At 34.6% G+C, this 20734-nt stretch overlaps 2 protein-coding genes and 1 long non-coding RNA gene across 4 annotated transcripts in view; 1 reads left to right on the top strand and 2 right to left on the bottom strand.

Annotated features, from left to right (window-relative positions):
- Nucleotides 1-7: 7 nt before the first annotated feature.
- alas2 (aminolevulinate, delta-, synthase 2) lies at nt 8-15097 on the bottom strand. Its single transcript, NM_131682.2, is given in 11 exon segments — nt 8-865; nt 969-1131; nt 3808-4076; nt 4166-4330; nt 6814-6993; nt 7549-7733; nt 8718-8940; nt 10232-10309; nt 10917-11087; nt 12855-13016; nt 15070-15097. Coding segments are annotated over 10 exon segments (1752 nt in total). The 5' UTR covers nt 13006-13016; nt 15070-15097; the 3' UTR covers nt 8-698.
- On the top strand, nt 6065-10325 carry LOC141375627 (uncharacterized). The gene is made up of 2 exons (XR_012384307.1): nt 6065-7850; nt 8075-10325. It is a non-coding gene; the product is annotated as an uncharacterized lncRNA (long non-coding RNA).
- An 898-nt stretch (nt 15098-15995) lies between the features above and the next one.
- The window catches only part of itpr3 (inositol 1,4,5-trisphosphate receptor, type 3), a 98874-nt gene continuing 94135 nt past the window's right edge, over nt 15996-20734 (bottom strand). The window contains exons 56-58 of one of the 2 annotated variants that reach the window (XM_017357380.3): nt 20240-20400; nt 19531-19692; nt 15996-16988 (exon numbers count right to left, since the gene is read on the bottom strand). In XM_017357380.3, the coding sequence (XP_017212869.1) occupies nt 16869-16988; nt 19531-19692; nt 20240-20400 (443 nt within the window). In that variant the 3' untranslated portion in view covers nt 15996-16868. The remainder of the gene's footprint in view (nt 16989-19530; nt 19693-20239; nt 20401-20734) is intronic. The other variant, NM_001313811.1, reaches the window with a different exon arrangement.

Genomic DNA, 20734 nt, shown 5'->3' with positions numbered 1-20734 from the left:
GCAAATATGGTGTTCAGCTTCTTTATTTTTTTATCCACTGTTCAAATACATTTATTATATTATTTATTAATGTTTTAAACATTTCCAATACATTCCGGCAGGTGGCAGTGTGGTGTTTTTTTAGAAAGAGGGCCCATTCAAAACAACTAAAGTGACAACTTTAGAGTGTTCAGACTCTGTTGTTTTTGTTGAGATCTGACTGTAACCATGTGGTTAAAACAAGTTATCAGAAACGTTTTCTTTAAACTGACCACATTTAATGAATTTCTATGAGTCCAGGAGAATAAAATGGTCCAAAACAGGAAGAAGACTTAAGGCATGTTGTTATTAAAGATGATCTTACATGCAGGCAACATCTTAAAGTATTATTAAAAACAATAATTGAGATTAATCAAAAAGTGTCCATGTGCAGGCTTGTTGTCATGCAGGTAAGGACACAATTAACATGGGATTTAACCAATATCTCAATAACTAATTTTAGCAGTACATTAACTCAAATACAACAAATTATCTTTCCATCACTAAACCACAGCAAACAATACAGAAAAACATGTTTTAAATAATTTAAGACATTTTAAGCACCCTCTAGTTTTATCTTATATACCATTGTTTCATTTAGTATTGGAAGAGGATTTTTTTGGTTTGAAGTGTCAGTGTAATCTGATGGAAGATCTACATCTTGAGTTGTTGAAACGGACTCATTGTGCAGCCACAGTGATGTATCTTGGCTCCATGTTACCAAAATAAGACTTCTCCCACTCGCTCATGAGGTCAAAATGAAGAGGCCGATCACAGAAGGTGCAGGATGCCTGAGCTGGTCCATTCAGAGGCAGTCCGACCTCCTGCCAGACATCCAGCAGTTTCTCTGTGCAGCAGAAAACATTGTTAAAAACACAGTTATAAATCATTATTATTTTATACACATATACAGTAAGAAGTTCAGTTTACCTAATTGTATGAGCACTCACCTGCAAAGTAGTTCATCATGATGGGGTTGTGGAATGGGGAAGGAGCCAATCGCAGCAGCTCCTCTCCGCGAGGCACTGTTGGGTAATTTATCGCCTGCACGTAGATGTTATGCTTCTCCAACAGAATATCACACACCTCCGAATTTTTCGCTGCATTTCCAACCTGAAAAATACACATTGCGAACATTTATACCTGTGCAGAGTGAGGATTTTATACAGTAGTATGCACATTCAGTTACATTTACTGTACTGTTCCTTTTTCTGTTAAAGACAAAATAATATATTTTCAGGAATGCTGGTTGAAAAACTGATTGACAACCATCATAGGGAAAAATACTATGGCATCATTAGTTACTGTTTTCCAACAATTTTCAATATACAGCACATTCTTTTGTGTTCAACATTAAAAAAAAAAGAAATTTAAATGGGCTAAGTAAATGATGACAGACTTTTTAAAACACTTTTGTCAATCTTTGAAACACACATTAAGAGGTTTTAACTCCTCGATTTTATGTATAGACAAAAAGTTAGGAATACCTAAAAGGGTAATAAATGTGTCATAAAACAACAACATAAAAATCTTTCAGATAGGTCCAAGTATTGAGCAGACATACAGTCATCTTACAGATAATGGATGAAGAACAATGGATTAAGATACACATTCTTTTTTAGAGAACACGAAAGAAGATATTTAGAAGAATGTTGGAATTTGCTAGCCCCTGACATCAATAGTATGGAATACAAATACTGTGGAAGTATTACCGGTTTTAAATATTTTGTGAAATTCAAACAGGTCTGTGACAATTGGAAACTAAATAATGACAGAATTTTTATTTTTATCTCTTTAACCCTGCACCAAACCACAATACACATACGCCGGCAGGGACCCATCTTATTGTTTGGTGCTTGGCAACTTTGTTTGGTTCACACTAGGGCTGGGTGATTAATAAAAAAAGTAATCGAAATTCAGAACCTATAATCTATCAATTTTTCCAGGGCGATTTTTACAATTACTTTCCCTACGGCATGCGTCATGTGACCCTGCACCTTTAGTCTGAGGCTGATTTATACTTCCGCGGTCATCTCAAGTCAAGAAGGATGATGTTGTGTTCTTTTTTTCACAGGAGGTGGAGCTACAAACGTCTTTACGTCAGCATCGCAGCAGATTCAAAAACAGGACCATCGTTTTCTCTGTGAAAAACTGAAAATGTAGACTACAGAAGAAGTATCTGACTATCTGGACTATCTGTAGTCTACTATAGGGAATACATGGTTGCTTTGTGCATCCTTAAACTCCACATTTTTAATGCCACTTGCAGTAGTTTTTGACTTTATCTTCAGCAGGTATGGTGGAAAGTCTAATGATGGACGACTGCTTCTCACTTAGGGCTGTTTATGCTAATGAGAGAGAGATTGTCACTAATGGACCGGGCATTCCCCCACTGATGTACAAAAGGAAAAATGTTAATCATAAGCCCCTTTTACACAGTGATACCGGTAAATATCCAGAAAATTTAGGCTTTTCCAGTAATTTTTTAAACAAAATTGATGTTCACACAGGTAAAGCCGTTCTGGAATTTTTTCCAGAAAAAAACATTCACACATCTATTTCAAACCACCGGTAAATTCTGACATCATTAACCACAAATGAGCTCTAAATGGCTGCGCTTGTATTTATCAACATAAAAGTGGTCAGGCTTTTGTTGTGTGTGCAACCCAGGCTCATTCTAAAAATGTAGTCCCGTGGACATTTCTGGAGGCAGAGAATTAAGTAGCCGGAGGTACGCATGGCTGCATTTAATTTTTTAAGAGAACGCTAGAGGGCGGTATGACGCCATTCCTTTTTGTGCTTAACGGCTGGCCTCCGTGTGGAGGGCTTTCCCGCTTCAACCAGTTTGTCCCTTTAGCTTGTCTTGTACGTCGGCGGACTTGAGACACAGAGAGGAGTTGACCACGTCGACGACGAACAGCTTTTGTAAATCTTCGGTTAGGTTTAGGGAAGTAAGCGGGTGGGTGGGTCAATCTCTAAAAATGGTTGGGTTTAGGGAAGGAGGAGGGTGGGTCAGTCCATTGGTCGGTCGACAGCGGCCTTTGGTGGGTTTACACGAGAAAAGCGTGATCGCGAACGGCACTCGAGAGAGACATTTGCTATATGAAAAAGCGCACACATCTGCCTCTCGTGGATTTGCGCAAAACAAAAACTGCAAAAATATGCAACTCCCAGGCCATGTTTCGCGGCCTCCAGAAACGTCCAAGGGACTACGTTTTCAGAATGAGCCTGTGCTGTGTGTTTGTGTGTATGTGTGTGTGCTGGCGCTCACCGGAGTAGTCCTTCATGTGCACACGCGTCAAGCAACTGAAGCAGAGCTTGAAGGTAAACACAGCAATTTATCTTAAGCATTTTATGGATTTGAATTTGAATGTTCTGATTGGCTGGAGTAGACATCTCACGTGAGCGCATTCTAAACATGAACAAAGTCTTTCCGGCAATTTTTCTTTTGCGTTCACACATCGCAACATTCTGGCAAATTACCGGTAATGCTACAACTTCTTTTTCCGGACAATTGCTGGAACTAATTTAGGAGGCCGGTTCACACATGATCCCTTGCGGCAAATTGCTGGTAATTTTCCAGAAAGGTCTGTATGTGTTAAGGGGCTTTAGTGTTACTGTTTTTATCAAATGTTATTACAAAAAAAAAAAAATAATTAATCCATTTTTACCAAGAAACTGGCTCTATTCACACACTGTTGCAACACAACTGTGTTTAAACCCCCTGAAAAGTGATTTTGGCATAATAGATACCCTTTAAAGCTTATAATCATATTATTGCGTACTGACTCGTATGGGAATGATGTGGCTGGGGCAGTTGACCACAGGCAGTCCAGCGTCCAGCAGCAGCTGTCTCATGTGCTTAACATTTCTCTGATGGGCTCTCCTTAAAGCCTGTCCTTCATCGCTCTTCAACACTCGCACTGACTCCAGAGCCCCCGCCAGCACCATAGGGGGCAAGGAGGTAGTGAAGATAAAACCGGCAGCGAAGGAGCGTACAGTGTCCACCAGGGCAGCAGTGCTGGCGATGTACCCACCCACACAGCCAAACGCCTTGCCTGCAGATATGGGAAAACAATGTTACCAAATGGACACATGTGATTTGACACTAAACCTTGCACTTGACATGTTCGCATCTCTCTCTTACCCAAAGTTCCAGAGACAATATCAATCTTGTGCATGACGTTGTCTCTCTCTCCTACACCTGCTCCATGAGCTCCATACAGGCCGACAGCGTGGACCTCATCCACGAAAGTCAGAGCTCCATATTTGTGTGCCACATCACACAGCTCTTCAAGAGGGCAAATTGCACCTGAGAAACAATTAGAGATTGTCATTTCTCATTCATTAAACATTTAGTTCAACCAAAAATGAAACATTCTGCCATCATTTAGTCACCCTCTACATTTTAAACCCCTTCTGATGAACACAAAAGAAGAAGATATTGACTTACAATAACTTTTTTTCCCTCTATCACTGTATATAGACATTAATGGCTACATTTCCAACATTCTTCAAAACATCTTCGGGTTCAACAGGAAAAAGAAACTCATAAAGATTTTGGAACCACTTGAGGTTGGTTTGATTTTGGGGTGAACTATCATTTTAAGCTGTTCTGATCCAGCTCCAGATTTCCACAGATTTCTAGCCCATCATTGAGTATATATATTTACTTGTGTAAATGTGTGTTAATTTATATTTAGTTTTTAAATTAATTTCAGTAATGCTATTAACTAATATGAAAATGTACAAAATACAGTTTGTAAAGTAATAATTTCTGTGTTTTAGTAGATATATTATATAAGAGACTTGCTGGCATTGTAAACATCAAATAAACATTAAAACTGTATTATTTTTTATTTTACATATTAAGTTTTTAGTTACAATAGTCCTTAAATCATTACGCATAAAGATGCAGATTTTTTACAAAATTCTACGCAGAAATAGCAAAAATTGTCTGCAGATTCTGTCTTGCCCTAGATATTGGTCATTAATTCTGTGTATTAATGTGCTAAATCATTTTACTATGCTTAAATTATTTCATGAGTGAATGTGTTTGATAAAAATGTGGTAGTTAAGATAAAGCATGTAGTATTTGACTGGTCATGTGAGCTCAAAATCATCTTACAATTAAACAGCATATATTTGACTTTGTTTGGTAAATTAAATGAAACTAACATTATATTTTATGGTGTCCTTGCTACATAATTACGTGCAATCAACCTGAAACACAATCTTTGTCCTTAAGCATATACTGTATAAGTAGTGCATGTGTTAAATACAAATGCTCGGTACTAAAATTAATAAAAAGTGTTTCTATAAAATAACGGTCAATTGTGTTTTGAACAATATTATATACATTTGGTCACACTTTACAATAAGGTTCATTAGTTAATGCTAAGTAATGCATTTACTAACATGAACAAACAATAAACAATACATTTACTACTGTATTTGTTCATGCTAGTTAACGTTAGTTAATGAAAATACAGTAGTTCATTGTTAGTTCATGTTAACTCATGGTGCATTAACTAATGTTAACAAGCATGGACTTGGATGTTAATAATGCATTAGTAAATGTTCAATTAGGATTCTTACATGCTGTACATGTGTTGTTCATGATTAGTTTATGTTAGTAAATGCATTAACTAATGAACCTTATTGTAAAGTGTCCCCATACATTTATTTTATATATACCTCTGGAAATGGTTAAAAGTGTACAATCTTAAAACATTTTTGACCCCACTTACACCTCTATTTCAAGATTTCACACTTAGCTAATGCTTGATAAGATAAATGCGTGTTTGGCATGCTGTCCTGTGAGAAAGCCCTGAGCTCAGAGAATGCTCAAGCCCGGGGCTCTCTAACGTTTAGTCGAGTTTGAGCTCAGCTGGGTCTCAAGAACTGAACTGGAATGCTAGGAAAGAGGTAAAGGAGTCTGGATGGATGGGGGGATTCTTCAAGACGAAGATGGCTATGGTAAGAAAATCTGGGTAGTTACAGTTGAAGTCAGAATTATCAGCCCCCCTTTTATTTTTTATTTTTTAAATATTTCCTAAATGATGTTTAACAGAGCAAGGAAATTTTCACAGAATGTCTGATAATATTTTTTTTCTGGAGAAAGTCTTATTTGTTTTATTTCGGCTAGAATGAAAGCAGTTTTACATTTTTTTAAAAAACATTTTAAGGACAAAATTATTAGCCCCTTTAAGCTACATTTTTCCCCTATAGTCTACAGAACAAGCCATGATTATACAATAACTTGCCTAATTACCCTAACCTGCCTGATTAACCTAATTACCAAGTTAAGCCTTTAAATGTTACTTTAAGCTGTACTGTATAGAAGTGTCTTGAAAAAAAAAATATTTTTTTTATTGTCATGATGGCAAAGATAAAATAAATCCGTTATTAGAGATAAGTTATTAAAACTATTATGTTTAGAAATGTGTTGAAAAAATATCTCCTTTAAGCAGAAATTGGAGAAAAAATTAAACGAGGGGGGATAATTCAGGGGGGCTATAATTATGACTTCAACTGCATATGCATTTGGATTTATCTGATTGGTATATCAGTATTGGTATATTGATTGGTATATATATATTTGTGATTGCTAATGCGAGACCAGCCGAGGTCAATCATAACTATGTGGTTCTCGAAATTAGTTATAAATAAACTTCACTTACTTGTTATCAGATTGCATTCAGGCTTTACACTCTGAATTAAACCCATGACATAGTGTTTAAGAAGGAGAAACAGCTCCTTTGAAGTACTTATGTGGTCCTATATTTAACTCACCATCCATTGAATGCACAGTCTCGAAGGCCACGATTTTGGGGGTCAGTGGATCTGAGCGGCTCAGCAGTTCCTCCAGATGGCTGGCATCATTGTGTCGGAAAATGAAACGTTTGGCCCCACTGTTTCTGATGCCCTGGATCATGGAGGCATGATTGCCCATGTCTGAGTAGATCTCACAACCTTTGCAGACAGAACACATTTTTAGTGTCATTTCAGAAGATATTCTAGCATCCAAAAGTTTGCTGTCAGTAAATAAAAACCAATTGTTTTAAAATAAATAAATTCATTTATTTATAATGTTACAAAGATTTTTACTTGCTATTTATCTAAGTTTCCTAATAAACTGTTGAAAAGAAAACAACTATTTTAATTGTTTTAAAATAAAAACAAAGGATTTTGATCATTAAAAAGAGAATTGTTTTTATAAAATGATTGAATTATTTTCTGAAATAAATGAATAAATAAAACAAGACCTTTGCCATGTTATCACATCACAGGAAAAATATTATCTAAAAATTTAATAAACTAGCAAATAGTTACATAATTGTATCTTTTTCTGTATTGTTGAGAAAGGTCTGGCTGCAGACCAGGTGCACATGCAAGCTGAGACTGCATGCAACTCTTTTAATGCGCACACAACCCTGCCCCTAACCCTACCCTCAAAGTGACATCACTAACTGTACTGAGTTCATGTATCTCAGACTGAATATGGAGGACTGTAGCCTTGGAGCATACCTGGAAGCATTTTAGCCAAAGTAAAAAGTGTAGAATCATTGGCTACGAAGCAGGAAGAAAAGACCAGCGCTCCATCTTTCTGGTGTAGACGGGCCAGTTCATTCTCCAGGGCCACATGATAGTTACTCGTCCCAGAGATATTTCGGGTTCCACCTGCTCCTGCTCCGTGCTTCTTCAAAGCATCACTAAAAAATGTAATGTTTGTGATTACTTTGTTTTAACAGTTATACATATATATAAATTCTGTATAGATTATTCAAAAGCAAACAATCAAAAACTACATGCAATACTGTATATGATTTGTAAAATTATTCTCACATTGTACCTAAATTGATATTTAAAGAATTAGTTCCATTCCAGAGTGAAATTTCCTAATAATTTACTCATCCACTTGTCATCCAAGATGTACATTTTTTCTTTCTTCTTTCAAAAATATATTTATGAGTCAGGTCTGCCAAAAATTTACCATAATTTACTCTCAAAGCATCCGGCATAGGTGTATATGTTCTGTGTAACTTTTGGCAAGTGCCGTCAGTCTTTTTTTTTTCTCCTTCTTTGCATTTTTGGTGCATTAGTGAGTGTCATCAGCGGGACATGTACATTTCTTGATTGTTCAATTTTAAAATAACTCAGATTGGAAGAAGTCATATGCACCTACACTGTAAAAAAGTCAGCTGAAAGAAAATTGGTTAACCAAAAAACTTTGTTACCCAGCTGCCTAAAATAATGTTGTTTTCTTCACTTGCTAACATAACTTCCCATTCGATCTGAATTAACTTTAATTGTCAAGTTGACTTGACTATTGTCTCATAGTTTAGTGTCAACCTACAGTAGGATGCCTTGAGGGTAAATAAATTATGAGGTAATATTTTGGTAAACATCCGCTTTTCGGTTTTGAGGAAAACATACAGAAATCCCAAAAGCTGGTATTGCAGAGCAAATGCAGGACAAGCCTATCTGGTTAAAGCACTTTTTTTTTTTAAATGAAAATGCCCAATCGCTTTAGTGAATAAGACCCTTAATCCTCAGTAGGGGTCATTTAAAGCCAGATGAAAAGATTTTATTTTATTTTTTATTTTTTTGAAGTAGTGAAGAAACTCTTTAATGTTTTTTTTACAGCAGATGGTAGCAAGCGTTTATTTCACTGTTTGTCTGTTTTATGTACTGACCCAATGGCCTTGACCACACGGGGATGTCGACTCATTCCCAGATAATCATTACTGCACCACACAGACACCTGAGAGCCCAAGCGTCCTGCAATAGAGTAGTCCTCAGCGAAAGGAAAAACCTCCGCAAAACGGTTCACAGTCTTAAAGATACGGTAGGTGTGGTCCTTCTTCTTTTCCACAATTTTCTGAGTGAAGAATTCATCGTAGCTGAAAGTGGGGCGGTCTGAATTATGAAAGAAGACAAACAATCCTTAGACAAATAAATAAAGTAAAAAATAAAAAATGTGGCTCAAATTAAAAATTCAGCTGTTTGCTGAGGAGCATACAGTTTAAAAACTATTCAACACAAACATAACTTTTAAGCACTGTATTTAATGAATGATTCAAGAATATTAAATAATTACTGTATTCATGAAATAGTTTTATATGAGCAATATCACATGAGTAGCTGTGCACTATGGCTGTATATCAGCATTGGTGGGAGGTGTGCGTTGGACCGAGGCCATGGGCCGAGTGCCTATAATGTCCCATCCATCAGTGATGAAATACAACCATATCGCACTGCATTTATACAACAGTTTCATGTCATAATCGTGTAAAAATTAAACACAAAGAGTCTCAAAAATCCTTTTGTACTACTTTCTTCCACCATTCTTTCACATCTGCAGCTCACGTCAGAACAGCAGAAACCATTGTTACTTTACAAAAGTCACTTTAGAGCTAATATTTAAATGATTCTCTAGCGCAATGTCTAAAATGATGACAAAACAGGTCATTTTGCTCACATTTTAAGATTTCAAGGCTGAAGGGCATGAAATGCCATCAGTCTACTGAGATTTCCCTGTTTTTCTCTGTTGCAATCGGAAGATCACAATAATTAACCCTGAAAAATCCAAATCATTGTAAACACTACCAGATTGTTATGGTATAAATACATCAGCACAACATCCAAAAGAGAGAGATCGACTTAATATTTTGCTTAGTCTTTCCTCCCCTAAGGACATATTATTGGCTCTCTGTTGCCATCTTGTGGCAGAACGTCAACTCTTTTTGCTCTGCTTAATGACAGGCTAATGACTGATGATGCGCTGAATCTCCGAAATTATAAATATTTAAAATAGGCACTAAACAGCTACAATCTGATCTAAAATGCCTCAAAGGTACATTATGTTGTCCAACAGCTGTAATATTTGTCAAACTGTAGTGAATTTATTGATCTGCTGTCACTCTAAGTGGGCAGAGTAATACACAAGGGTGAAGAGCCTGTACGAGTGCTGATATTAATTAATTAAACAATAAAAACACTCAAACCATCTAATTGGCCTGTGTTATACACAATAGATTCACTTTTTAGAAAGGAACAATGAACAGTAAAAAAATGAATATTAAACAATCAACAAAGTAACTGTAGTCTGATAATTGGTGTTTTAAAATGTAATATAACGTGATTTGTGGTTTTACAGTCATTTACAACTCAACACTTTTATCAATAAGGAAAACATAGTTGAACTCACTAAAGTTGTCCTGAAGAAGGTGTGTAGGACCAGTGGACTGATGACTCTGTAAGCCACTGAACAGAGAGCTTATCAAACCTGGAAAAAAACAAAACAAATGACGTTATGGTGTCAAATATTCAACACCCAAGCAGAAATCCTGAATTTTCACACTGAATTCACTTTACAATGTAATAGCTACAAATCCAAGCATTTTCTTTTCACTTAATGCCTCAGTCTTATATTTTCTGTTAATTACAGGCCCTGCACATCAGCTCACAATCTACCTTAGCTACAAAAACTCAAATTTTCCAATTAGGTGTTCTTTTCTAGTACACACGCGGCTTTGTGAAGTTCCACCTGTAATGCGATTGTCTGAAGACCAGCTTTTGTAACATCAGCACTCTGATTCATCCTCTGCTTACTATTCACATCAGACGAGTCTCTCGAATTAGAGTTAAATGGTGCAAATTGCAGAGAAGAGAATACTTTCCCAGCTGCTTGTTATTAAGTAAAATGCATCCAACCCATGCATGATACTCTGGCTCAACAAAAGAGCCTCTTCAGCACCCAAGTAATTATACTGTGGTGGCAAAAAGAGACATAAAGGCAAACCGCCGCATTAACACATCAGTCAGTCAGATGATGATTTCTCAAACAATATTACCATTTCATTATAGTTAATTTTAGAGTAATTGGTTTTTACCTGAGGTGTCTTGGTTCTCCAGATTGGGCTGGACATCCTCCTGCACTTGTGGACTGGCTTTAACCAGTCCGATCTTGGATGAAACGAAAGGGCAGCTCTGGGACATGGAGACCGCCACCTGAGTCGCTGTGGTCGCCAGCTGCCGCTTTGGCTCTTTATGAGGGAGAAGGCCTACACAGAAGATGATTTATATCTGTTACACTATGGAGCTGTTAAATGATTGCTTCTGTCAGGTTGACGGACATTCTGTGTGCAATTATTTATGGAAGACCATCGGTGACAAACACCTTTAAAGGTCCCTTGAAATGTGTATTTTATTTGATGTTTGACGTAATCTGAGATATGAAGATAGGGCGGCACATATAGAAGCTCCTCCCATTTTTAAACAGCCAGTAGCATTTTGTTTTTATCACAGCTCTGCCAATGAGACTGGTTGAGCTGAAGTGCATCAAATTAAAAGCAAATGAGAAGCATCTTGAAGGGGAGGGGCATGTCAAATACTAGAGAGCATTTGATTGGTCAAGATTTGATGAGGAAACTGAAGTATGAGGTGACATGAAAAAAATTGTTGATCCGTTTAGGCCAGGTGAGTCCAAACTCAGTCCTGGAGAGCCGGTGTCCTGCATAGTTTAGCTCCAACTTTCTACAACACACATGCCTGGAAGCTCCTAGTAATCCTAGAAAGAGCTTGATTAGCTGGTTTAGGTGTGTATAATTGGGGTTGGAACTAAAATATGCCCTTCAGGACAGTGTTTGGACACCCTTGGTTTAGGCGGAAGTGATAAACTGCAAACTTTGATTGTTTATATCAGGTCTATATCTTCTAAGCACATATTGTGTCAATGTTTTGGAGCACATTAGCTTATAGCTTATATAGCATCTAAAAATATATATTATAATTTCACTGGACCTTTAAGACAAAGTGTGATAAATTTGATTACAAACACAAAAAGTTTGATCATTTCTTTACCAGGACTGACGATTATGGCTAATAAAAAACTGATTTATAAAACTTTGAAACAATTAAAAACAATGCTTTCAGTGATTAATGCTTCATTACCTGTACGTAATCAAATTTAGACTTTTAAAATTCAAACTTGTTGGAATCACATGAATGATTCAGTGGAGAATCATTGGATTTTCTAAAGTTTTGCCTGATCTTGGATGAGTTTTATATAAGTTATTTGTGTAATTTTAAAGAAATAACAGTCATTAAAACAGGAACTGGATATTAGGTAAGAACAAACATTATGAAGAACACATTATTTATTTTACTAGTACAGTATAATTCCGTTGTTATATGATTACATTCACATCATTTTTGTGAATGAGTTGGTTTCCCTGATTCATAGCTTTGAAAGGCTTAGTTTCACTCACCACTAATTTTAATGACTTTCTATAGTAGTGTAGACATGTACAGTTGGAATTTGCAAAGGGGAAAGTTTTAAAGGAAGGTAACGTTGTATTTTTGACTATGTACATGCTAGTTTACCAAACATGACACGTGACGTACAGTACATCCTAACATATCATTGCATTGCATGTTCAAATATAGACTCAAATTCAGTGTTATCTTTGGCTAACGTGCTCATTGCCGCATTGACATGGCCATAATGTATATGTTGACAATCAAATATCATACATTTTATTTAGATCTTTGGCTTAGATTACCTTAAATGATTAATTATTTTCTATTAATGCACAACTAAGGTAATTAAATACAGGTTTTTCACATTTCAGATCTTCACCAAATGTTTTCTGCTATTTCAGAGTCTAACAGAAGAAGATGAAGAATATTGTAAGGTGTGGGAAACTGTAATTTAAATGGGAAAAACACTGATTGTGGGCCATTGAATTATCAGGAACATTATGCGCACCAGAAGTACATAAAGTTTTTAATAAAATAAAACTTAGAATGACAGAAAGTAACATCATTACCATTTTGCTCAGAGGATTGAGCAGCTTTTGCCGAGATCTGGCGGACAATGATGGGGCATCGGTCAGCCAAGTTGAGGTATGTGGCCACTTTCCTCGCAGAAGGGCCTGGAGATGACTTCAAGAATGGGCAGTGATGCAGAAAAGCAGACATGATTTTAACAGCTGTAAACAATGGAAAATGTGTTAGTGTCTGGGATGACGATTTCATATTTATAGAAGAGACCCTGACATAAATAATTGTTATATTACATCTTCTGTAGACTAATTCTCAAAAAATGACTGCTAGTTGCTGCCATGTTCAAACTATTTATATGAAATGATTGGAAACAACACTTTTTTTGCACAACTTAATTTTTTTTTCATTTTTATGATTAACCAACTTAAATTTTAATTTTACATAAAAAATGAAAAAATAAATAAAATTGCAAATAAAATCACATGTTCCTTGCGAAATGATCAATTATTTTATTAGAAAATGTGATCATCTTATCAACATCTAATCTAAGAGGCAAAAGAAAGAGGTCCAGCTAAACCTATATTAAGTTAAGGCCACTGTAAAGTGACCCTACGGCACATCTCAATCAGCGGTGTTGAGGGCGCGCCGGGCATCAGGGCGCGGCACACTAGGGCGCTTTATCTGGAGCGCGCAGACACGCGCTTTCTCAACACTCCGTGCTCGAAGTTAAACAATGACGTCATTTAAATTGATAAAAGCTAGATTAAGCTTACCGAGAAGCATCGACCTTATAAAACGAAATATTACAACAATAGATGACAACAATAACAAAGGGAAAAAGTTGACTTGTGAATATGCGATGGTGAAAAAGAAAAAAAAAGTCAAATAATATTATTTTACAAAAAATAATTAGGCTAGCTGTTAGGCCTATTTACAATAATACAAATTTTTAGTTTGTTATTTTAACTGTATATTTTGTATTGATGTGTAGGCTTATTACATAACAATTATCAATTATAAAAACAGATCGAAAAGGTTTGGAAACGTAGGCCTAGTATTTTATGAAAATGAAAATTAATGATAGAATATTTATAATTTTGATATTATGGAATCAATAGTTAACAAATTAAACAATTAAATTACATCTAAAAACATATAAATATTATTTAAAACACAAAAATTATTTATAATTGCCGTTGCTTGGCATAAAGCATCTTTTAACATCCTTGGAACCTTCCAAAAAAGGTTTTTCATTGTAGGAAGATATTCTTCATCCAAAAAAGGGGCTTTTCTATGTCTGTACTGTCAAAATATATAACACACATGTGGCATTATAGGCAGCCTATAACACATACTTTTTTATTTCATTCATTTTAAAATTTCAAGAAAAAAAAAAAACTTTATTCATGTTTAATATGTGTTGCATACCATTTCTTTGGATTTATGTGTAAGCAATATCGGAGTACACTGCAAAAAAATGCTTTTCTTAGATTTTTTGTCTTGTTTCTTGTCCAAATATCTAAAAATTCCTAAATCAATAAGAGCTTTCTAGACAAGCAAAACATATTATTGTCTTGTTTTCAGAAATAATATGCCAAAATTAAGTGAGTTTTTCCTTAAAACAAGGGGTAAGCAAAATAATATTAGCCTACGTCAAAAAAAAAAAAAAAAAAAAAACAAGATTTATTTGCTTACCCCATTGGCAGATTATTTTGCTTGTTTTAAGGAAAAACTCACTTGATATTGGCATATTATTTCTCAAAACAAGACAATATGTTTTGCTTGTTTAGAAAATGCTTCTTGATATAAGAAATTTAGATATTTAGACTAGAAACGACAAAAAATCTAAGCAAGAAAAGCATTTTTTTTTGCAGTGTAGCCTACTAATGATATTGTTTCTATAATGTTTTTATAGGTCTATCTCTCAAAGACTTATAATTGAGGTAGATTTTTCTCTTTTTGGTGTTTCTGTGGTCTGAGGTTACATTCACTATCACTTATCAGCATCAACCAAGGATCAGAAAAGAAACACTTTTATATTTGTATTTAACACACGCAAAAGGCTTGATAAATGACTTGAATATCATGTAAATTACACTATTTTATTTTGAAGAGTTTTAGTTTTTAAATAATTTACAGAACAGAATGAACGGCGACTTTTCTCTGGTTTATTCGTTGAATTAAAATATGCGGAAAAACTATAACTGGTTCCGATTTAAAGTAGGTACTGCCTCACTATTGTGGAAAACATCAGCTTACCTGTTGACCTGCACTGAGGACGAACTTCTGAACGGCACCGACGCTCAAACGAACAGCGATGGAATTGAGCCCGTCAGTTCTTCTGCTCACACCCAAATACTCTCAACTGAGCGTGACAGGAGCACGTAATCTGATACAGCGCTAATCAATGGACAAAGCTCCGCCAATTAGCCTACAGACAGCAAATTCGACCACACGTTTGTTTACTTTTGGAAGATGTCGTTCATTTAGCTGAGCTAATCTTAAAAATACTATTGTGATTCATTTTTCAAGTAAATCTTTGCAGTAAAGTCCAGTTAATATCCGACAGTGTGTAAACAAACAATATGAGAAACACATCTGTTACATTGTTTATTCATCTACAGTATGTTAAAGGGTAAGATTTTTGTTTACCACGCACACATAAATACTGTATGTGTATAAAGTATAGGAATTTTTTCTCAATTTAGGAATTTTTCTCAATTAAACATAAATTTTAATTTATGTTTTCTCAATTTAGGAATTTTTCTCAATTACACATAAATTAAGGTGTTTTGAGGAATTTTGGTAACTGATAGCTCCTGAAATCTATAGTACAATATCTTTTGTGTTCAACAGAAGAAAAAAAACTCAAATTGATTTGCAATAAGTGGAGGGTAAGTAAAGGATATCAGGATTTTCATTTTGGATGAATTGTGTCTTTAACCTTCATCGTTAGCTCTGGTAAAGTACAATACATAATAAAATTACAATGGTTTTGTTTTACATTTCTCATCTGTAGTTTATTTTTCTGGTTATTTAGTTTGTGAACTAAAGTTAGAAACTAACATACGTAAATGCTTAAATATGTGGTTAAGACTCTTATAACATTTTATTTAAGCAAAATAGCAGATGTCTGTCATACTTCCTTTATGCATTAATGTTTAGTAATCTTGAGACTCAAGAAGTCAAATGGCCAAATGTTTTATTTTGTATTTTGTGCAAAGTTGGTGAGGCTCTTTATGACAACATAAACAATATTAGCAGTAACTTGAGAATTAATTGATATCATGGTACAACTGCTAGGATTAACACACAAACAGTAAAAAATAAGGCCCAAATACAAGTATGTTCCAGCATTCTTTTTTGTGGCCATAACAATGCAGTTCTGGTCACACAATTACATTATTAAATAGACTATATACATAGATATGCATGCACTATGTATGGAGACCATTAGGATGTGTTCACTCATAACCAGGTTTTATAAGTAAGATAAATAACACGTTATTGTCCTGAGCAGTTATTTCGGAGTCATTTTTAGGCACTTGACATTTAAATTAAAGCTATAGAAGGTTTAAACATGATTTAATCCAGAATATTATGCTATATATACACCCCACATTAAATTTTAGACTTTCCCAGATATTCATGATGTGGTTTCCCCAAATCATCTTACATTCATTCTGGATAAATCCAGACGCTGATGCATAAAAAAAGAAATGCTCACTATTAATCTAAAACACATCAGCTTCTTATAAAGTAATGCTTCATTTATCCATACATTCAAACAAAATCTATAGAAAGCTGTCAAATATCTTTAAAAAAGGTGCTCACTCTTAAAAAAGAAAGTAAAACTTCATATATTTAAATATATAAAATATGTGCACGCTCAGCCATGTAAAAAAATATCAAGTCAGTAGTGCTTTTGAGGGTGTGTAGATCCAACCCATCTACCAGTTTCCACGGCTAAACGCAACCTTTCCCCATTGTAAAGTACACCAGCATCCCAGGATTACATTATTGCTTCTAGAAAGTCAATGGCAGGAGAGTTGGAGGGTTTAGGCCTTGTAGACCTGATTTCCTCCAGCAGGACTAGGAGGCACAGGCATCCCAGGGTTGGAGCCGGACTGAACATCCACAAAACCCATCCGCTGTCTCCTCTTCCTCTGCTCAGTCATCTAAATAAACAAATACACAGCCTTTATTTTATATACTTGAGAATCTACAAATATTAGTACTGTAATGCCTGGCAAACACTAGAAGAAAAAGAGTAGGCCAGAACTCTGACCATTTTGCATATATATATGTTTTTTTGTTGTTGTTGTTTTTGGCAAAATCTACAGAATTTTAATTGGTGTAATTTATATCTTAATTTGTATATGTATTCGTGTGAGTCAGTTATCTACAAAATAAAAATAAACAGGAACAACGAATAACCTTCAAAGGGAAATTAAAGACTATGTTCAAGACTAAAGCCCACTTACTTCCATGGCCAAAACAAAAGGACATGTTTATTGTCACATAATTAATTTGTTATTACTGCGGAAAAAAGAATGGACAACATGCAACATAAGATCTTCTAGTGGTGTAACGGGTCCGTATCTCACGGTTCAGATCACATTACCATTTTTTACATTACCATCACAAAACATTTTTTGGATCAGTTAAAAAGTGGAGGAGACAAATGTCATTTGCTTTCCATTTCTATACAAAAACAGCACTGCAAGACACTTTTGCTTTTACTTCGAATCTGTTATTAAAAATAAAATGAGGAAATAATCAGCTGAATAAAAATAAATTGTAAAATATTCAGTATTGTTAATAATTCATATATTTATTCACATATTTAGTATAGAATATATATTTAAATGTATATTTAGTATCATTTTCAATAAATGATTCAGTTATTCACTCATTAATCTTCATGTTTCATTTCTAGATATGTCATTTTTGGAGAATAATTCAGTGACATGTTTTTTGAAGGCTGGTTGTTGCCACCTATTGGTTAAAAGATGTAATTGCTGCTTGCAACTTTCATTTTTGAGTGTCGTTAAATGCACATGACAGTGATTTTAATCTTTACTATAAACATCAATGGTTTTGTTTAATCTATAAACTGTTATCCCAGTACATGTGTGTTATTTGTCTGTTTGTAACTTCATAACTCAAAAGCCTGAATCCCTTAAGATTAATAAACACATGCAAATCACAATCATTTATAGTTTATATGGTGTGGGTGTTGAGATCCTTATCTTTAAATGTTTAATCGTGCCGCTTACACTGAATGCATTGACGCAAGCTAAACAAGTAGTGACAGAAAACATCTGAGATACCCACCACATCCTGAATAACCCACCAAAACTTATTCTGTCATCGTTATATTTTACAGGAAAGCCTAAATGCTTTCATACATGTGATTTGAATGATGTGAGAGGTGATCTCTCTGATTAATCTACAAGTAAAAAAAATATATTAATCCGCGGGATCATGTGTGTTCTAAACTATGGGTTGTGATCCATACGAATAATTTATATGGTGTTACAGCCCTAATTTATATGGTGTTACACCCCTAATATCCTTCTTATATTATTGGTTTAAAAGCCAAAAAAAAAAAAAAAAAAATATATATATATATATATATATATATATATATATATAATATATATATATATATATATATATATATATATATATATATATATATATATATATATATATATATATATATATATTAAATATATATATATATATTATCATTATAAGAAGTGTTTTTGTGTGTGAAATAGGCATGCCTACATAGGTTAAATATTTTCTTGAGCAAATAGCAGCATAGTCTAATAAATAAAAAAAACATCTACAATTGTATAGCGCTTATAGGATGTTTATCCACTGCACAGACCTATATTTCTTTCATAACACTGCAAACATGACACCATGAAACCAATCATCTTAAAAACCAAAATGCAAAAAAAGTGCACATGTGAAACAGAGTGAAACAAACTTAATCAAAAGCACTTTCAAAAGTATGATCACACATTAAAAAGCAATTGCCTTCGCTGTTCATCGTGGTCAAGAATGAGTAGTATAACTTTAGTGTTTGTCTCAGCTTTGTTTAAGAGGGTTTGAAAAAACAAACTCTACTCTGTTGGTCGATTCCAGTGCTGGAGACGATTCCGGCACAAGGTCCATTGAGAGTTGAGTAATTGACTAATTTGGAGTCAACTCGCCATCCCTTGCTCAGTTATAGTTCCTTAATTAGCTACTCATTGCCCCTGTGTGAATTAGCCAAACACTGAAGCTATGAACTAATGGGCTCTGATTTAAAATGCTGGTGTTTATGCACAACAGAGAGCCATCTTTTCCTAAAGTTTCAGATGACACTACTAACACTTACACACTTCCAGACCATTTCAATGTGGTCATGTCATTGGCCCATGAACATTTCTTGCTTGTTATTTAACTATTTCATGACTGAAATAAGAGGCAATTTATTCATAACTTAATGTTAAAACAGCTCTCATAACATTATTGATCAATATGTGGCTCTTTTTAGATTCTCGGAAGCTTTAGAAATTAAAAATGTAAAACAGGAAATACGTTGGGACCATTGTTTTTGTTTACATCTCTCAAATGGTTTATAAAACTACTGCACTGAAGATTGTTTTAATTGAACAAACGTGCCAAGTATAAACACTGTAAAGCTGTATTTTTGAAATCTACCTGTTCTTTCAGCTCTGTTAACTGGCTTGTGAGCTGTGTGACCACTTTCATGGTGGAGCTAAGACGATCCTGCAGGTTCCTCATCTCATTTTGTTCTCCATCTCCATCCGTTACAACCAGAGACATGGCCTGCATGCGTGGAAACCAATCCAGGTTCTTATTCTAACAAGAGACGACAAGAAGACTGAATCAAAACCCATTGCAAGATCAATTAAAGACATAGATCAACCAAAAATGAAAAATTACTCACTACTACCCACCTTCAAGTGGATCAAAACCTTTATTTATTATTTAGTTTATTTATTCTGTTGAACACAAAACAAGATATTTTGAAGAAAGTTAAAAAAAATTGACTTCCATAGTAAGAAGATCAAATGCCATGGAAGTCAATGGTTAGCAGCTTTCTTCAGAATATATTATTTTCTGCTCAATAGAGAAACAGAGGCAAGCATGTTTTGGAAACAAGGCTGAATAAAAGATGACAAAATGTTCAGTTTTGGGTGAACTGTCCCTTTAAATAAAGCTGAATACCATACATAAAACAAAAAGCACATGCATGCAACAAAATAAGTCGAAAGAAAATTAAAAAAACAAACTAAAAGATTTAATTTTCAGTACATACAGTAAGTGTATAAATACTACTAAAATAACACTGGTAAAGGTGTAACCATTATCCAATCAGTAGGAATTTTTCATTTCTGTAATGTACCTTTATCATAAGAGCCACATAGCTCTCCGGGCCGGTGTAATCGGTCTTGTTTTTCTCCCGTATCAGCACAATAAAATAGAGGTAGTTCCAGATGTTGTGCTCCAATTTAATATGTTCCTCGAATGACACTGTCTTATTGTCAAACTTGTCCCTCTCAAGACCTGGCGAAACAAACAGAGTCATTCATTTCTGTACAGTTCTTTAATTTTTGTATATTTATATTTGGGTGTCTCGCATAAAGCCTGTCAAGTAATGCCTGGGTCAAAAGCTATGTTCTGCATTATCTTTTCAGGTTTATCAGACAAATAATTTTCCAATAAATCATTTTAAGCATTATTTTTCTTAATACATTTTTTACTTAAAACCCCATTTCTTCTGATATGGCAAGTCATTTTTACAAAAATCTTTTTTTTTTTTTTTTTACTGATATGACAAACCATTTGCATGTACTGTGTTAATTTCACAAGTATTAAGCATTATGTTTTTAACAAAATA

This window comes from Danio rerio, chromosome 8 (genome assembly GCF_049306965.1).
Source record: "Danio rerio strain Tuebingen ecotype United States chromosome 8, GRCz12tu, whole genome shotgun sequence".
NCBI lineage: Eukaryota > Metazoa > Chordata > Actinopteri > Cypriniformes > Danionidae > Danio > Danio rerio.
This window is presented reverse-complemented; position numbering and strand designations above follow the sequence as displayed.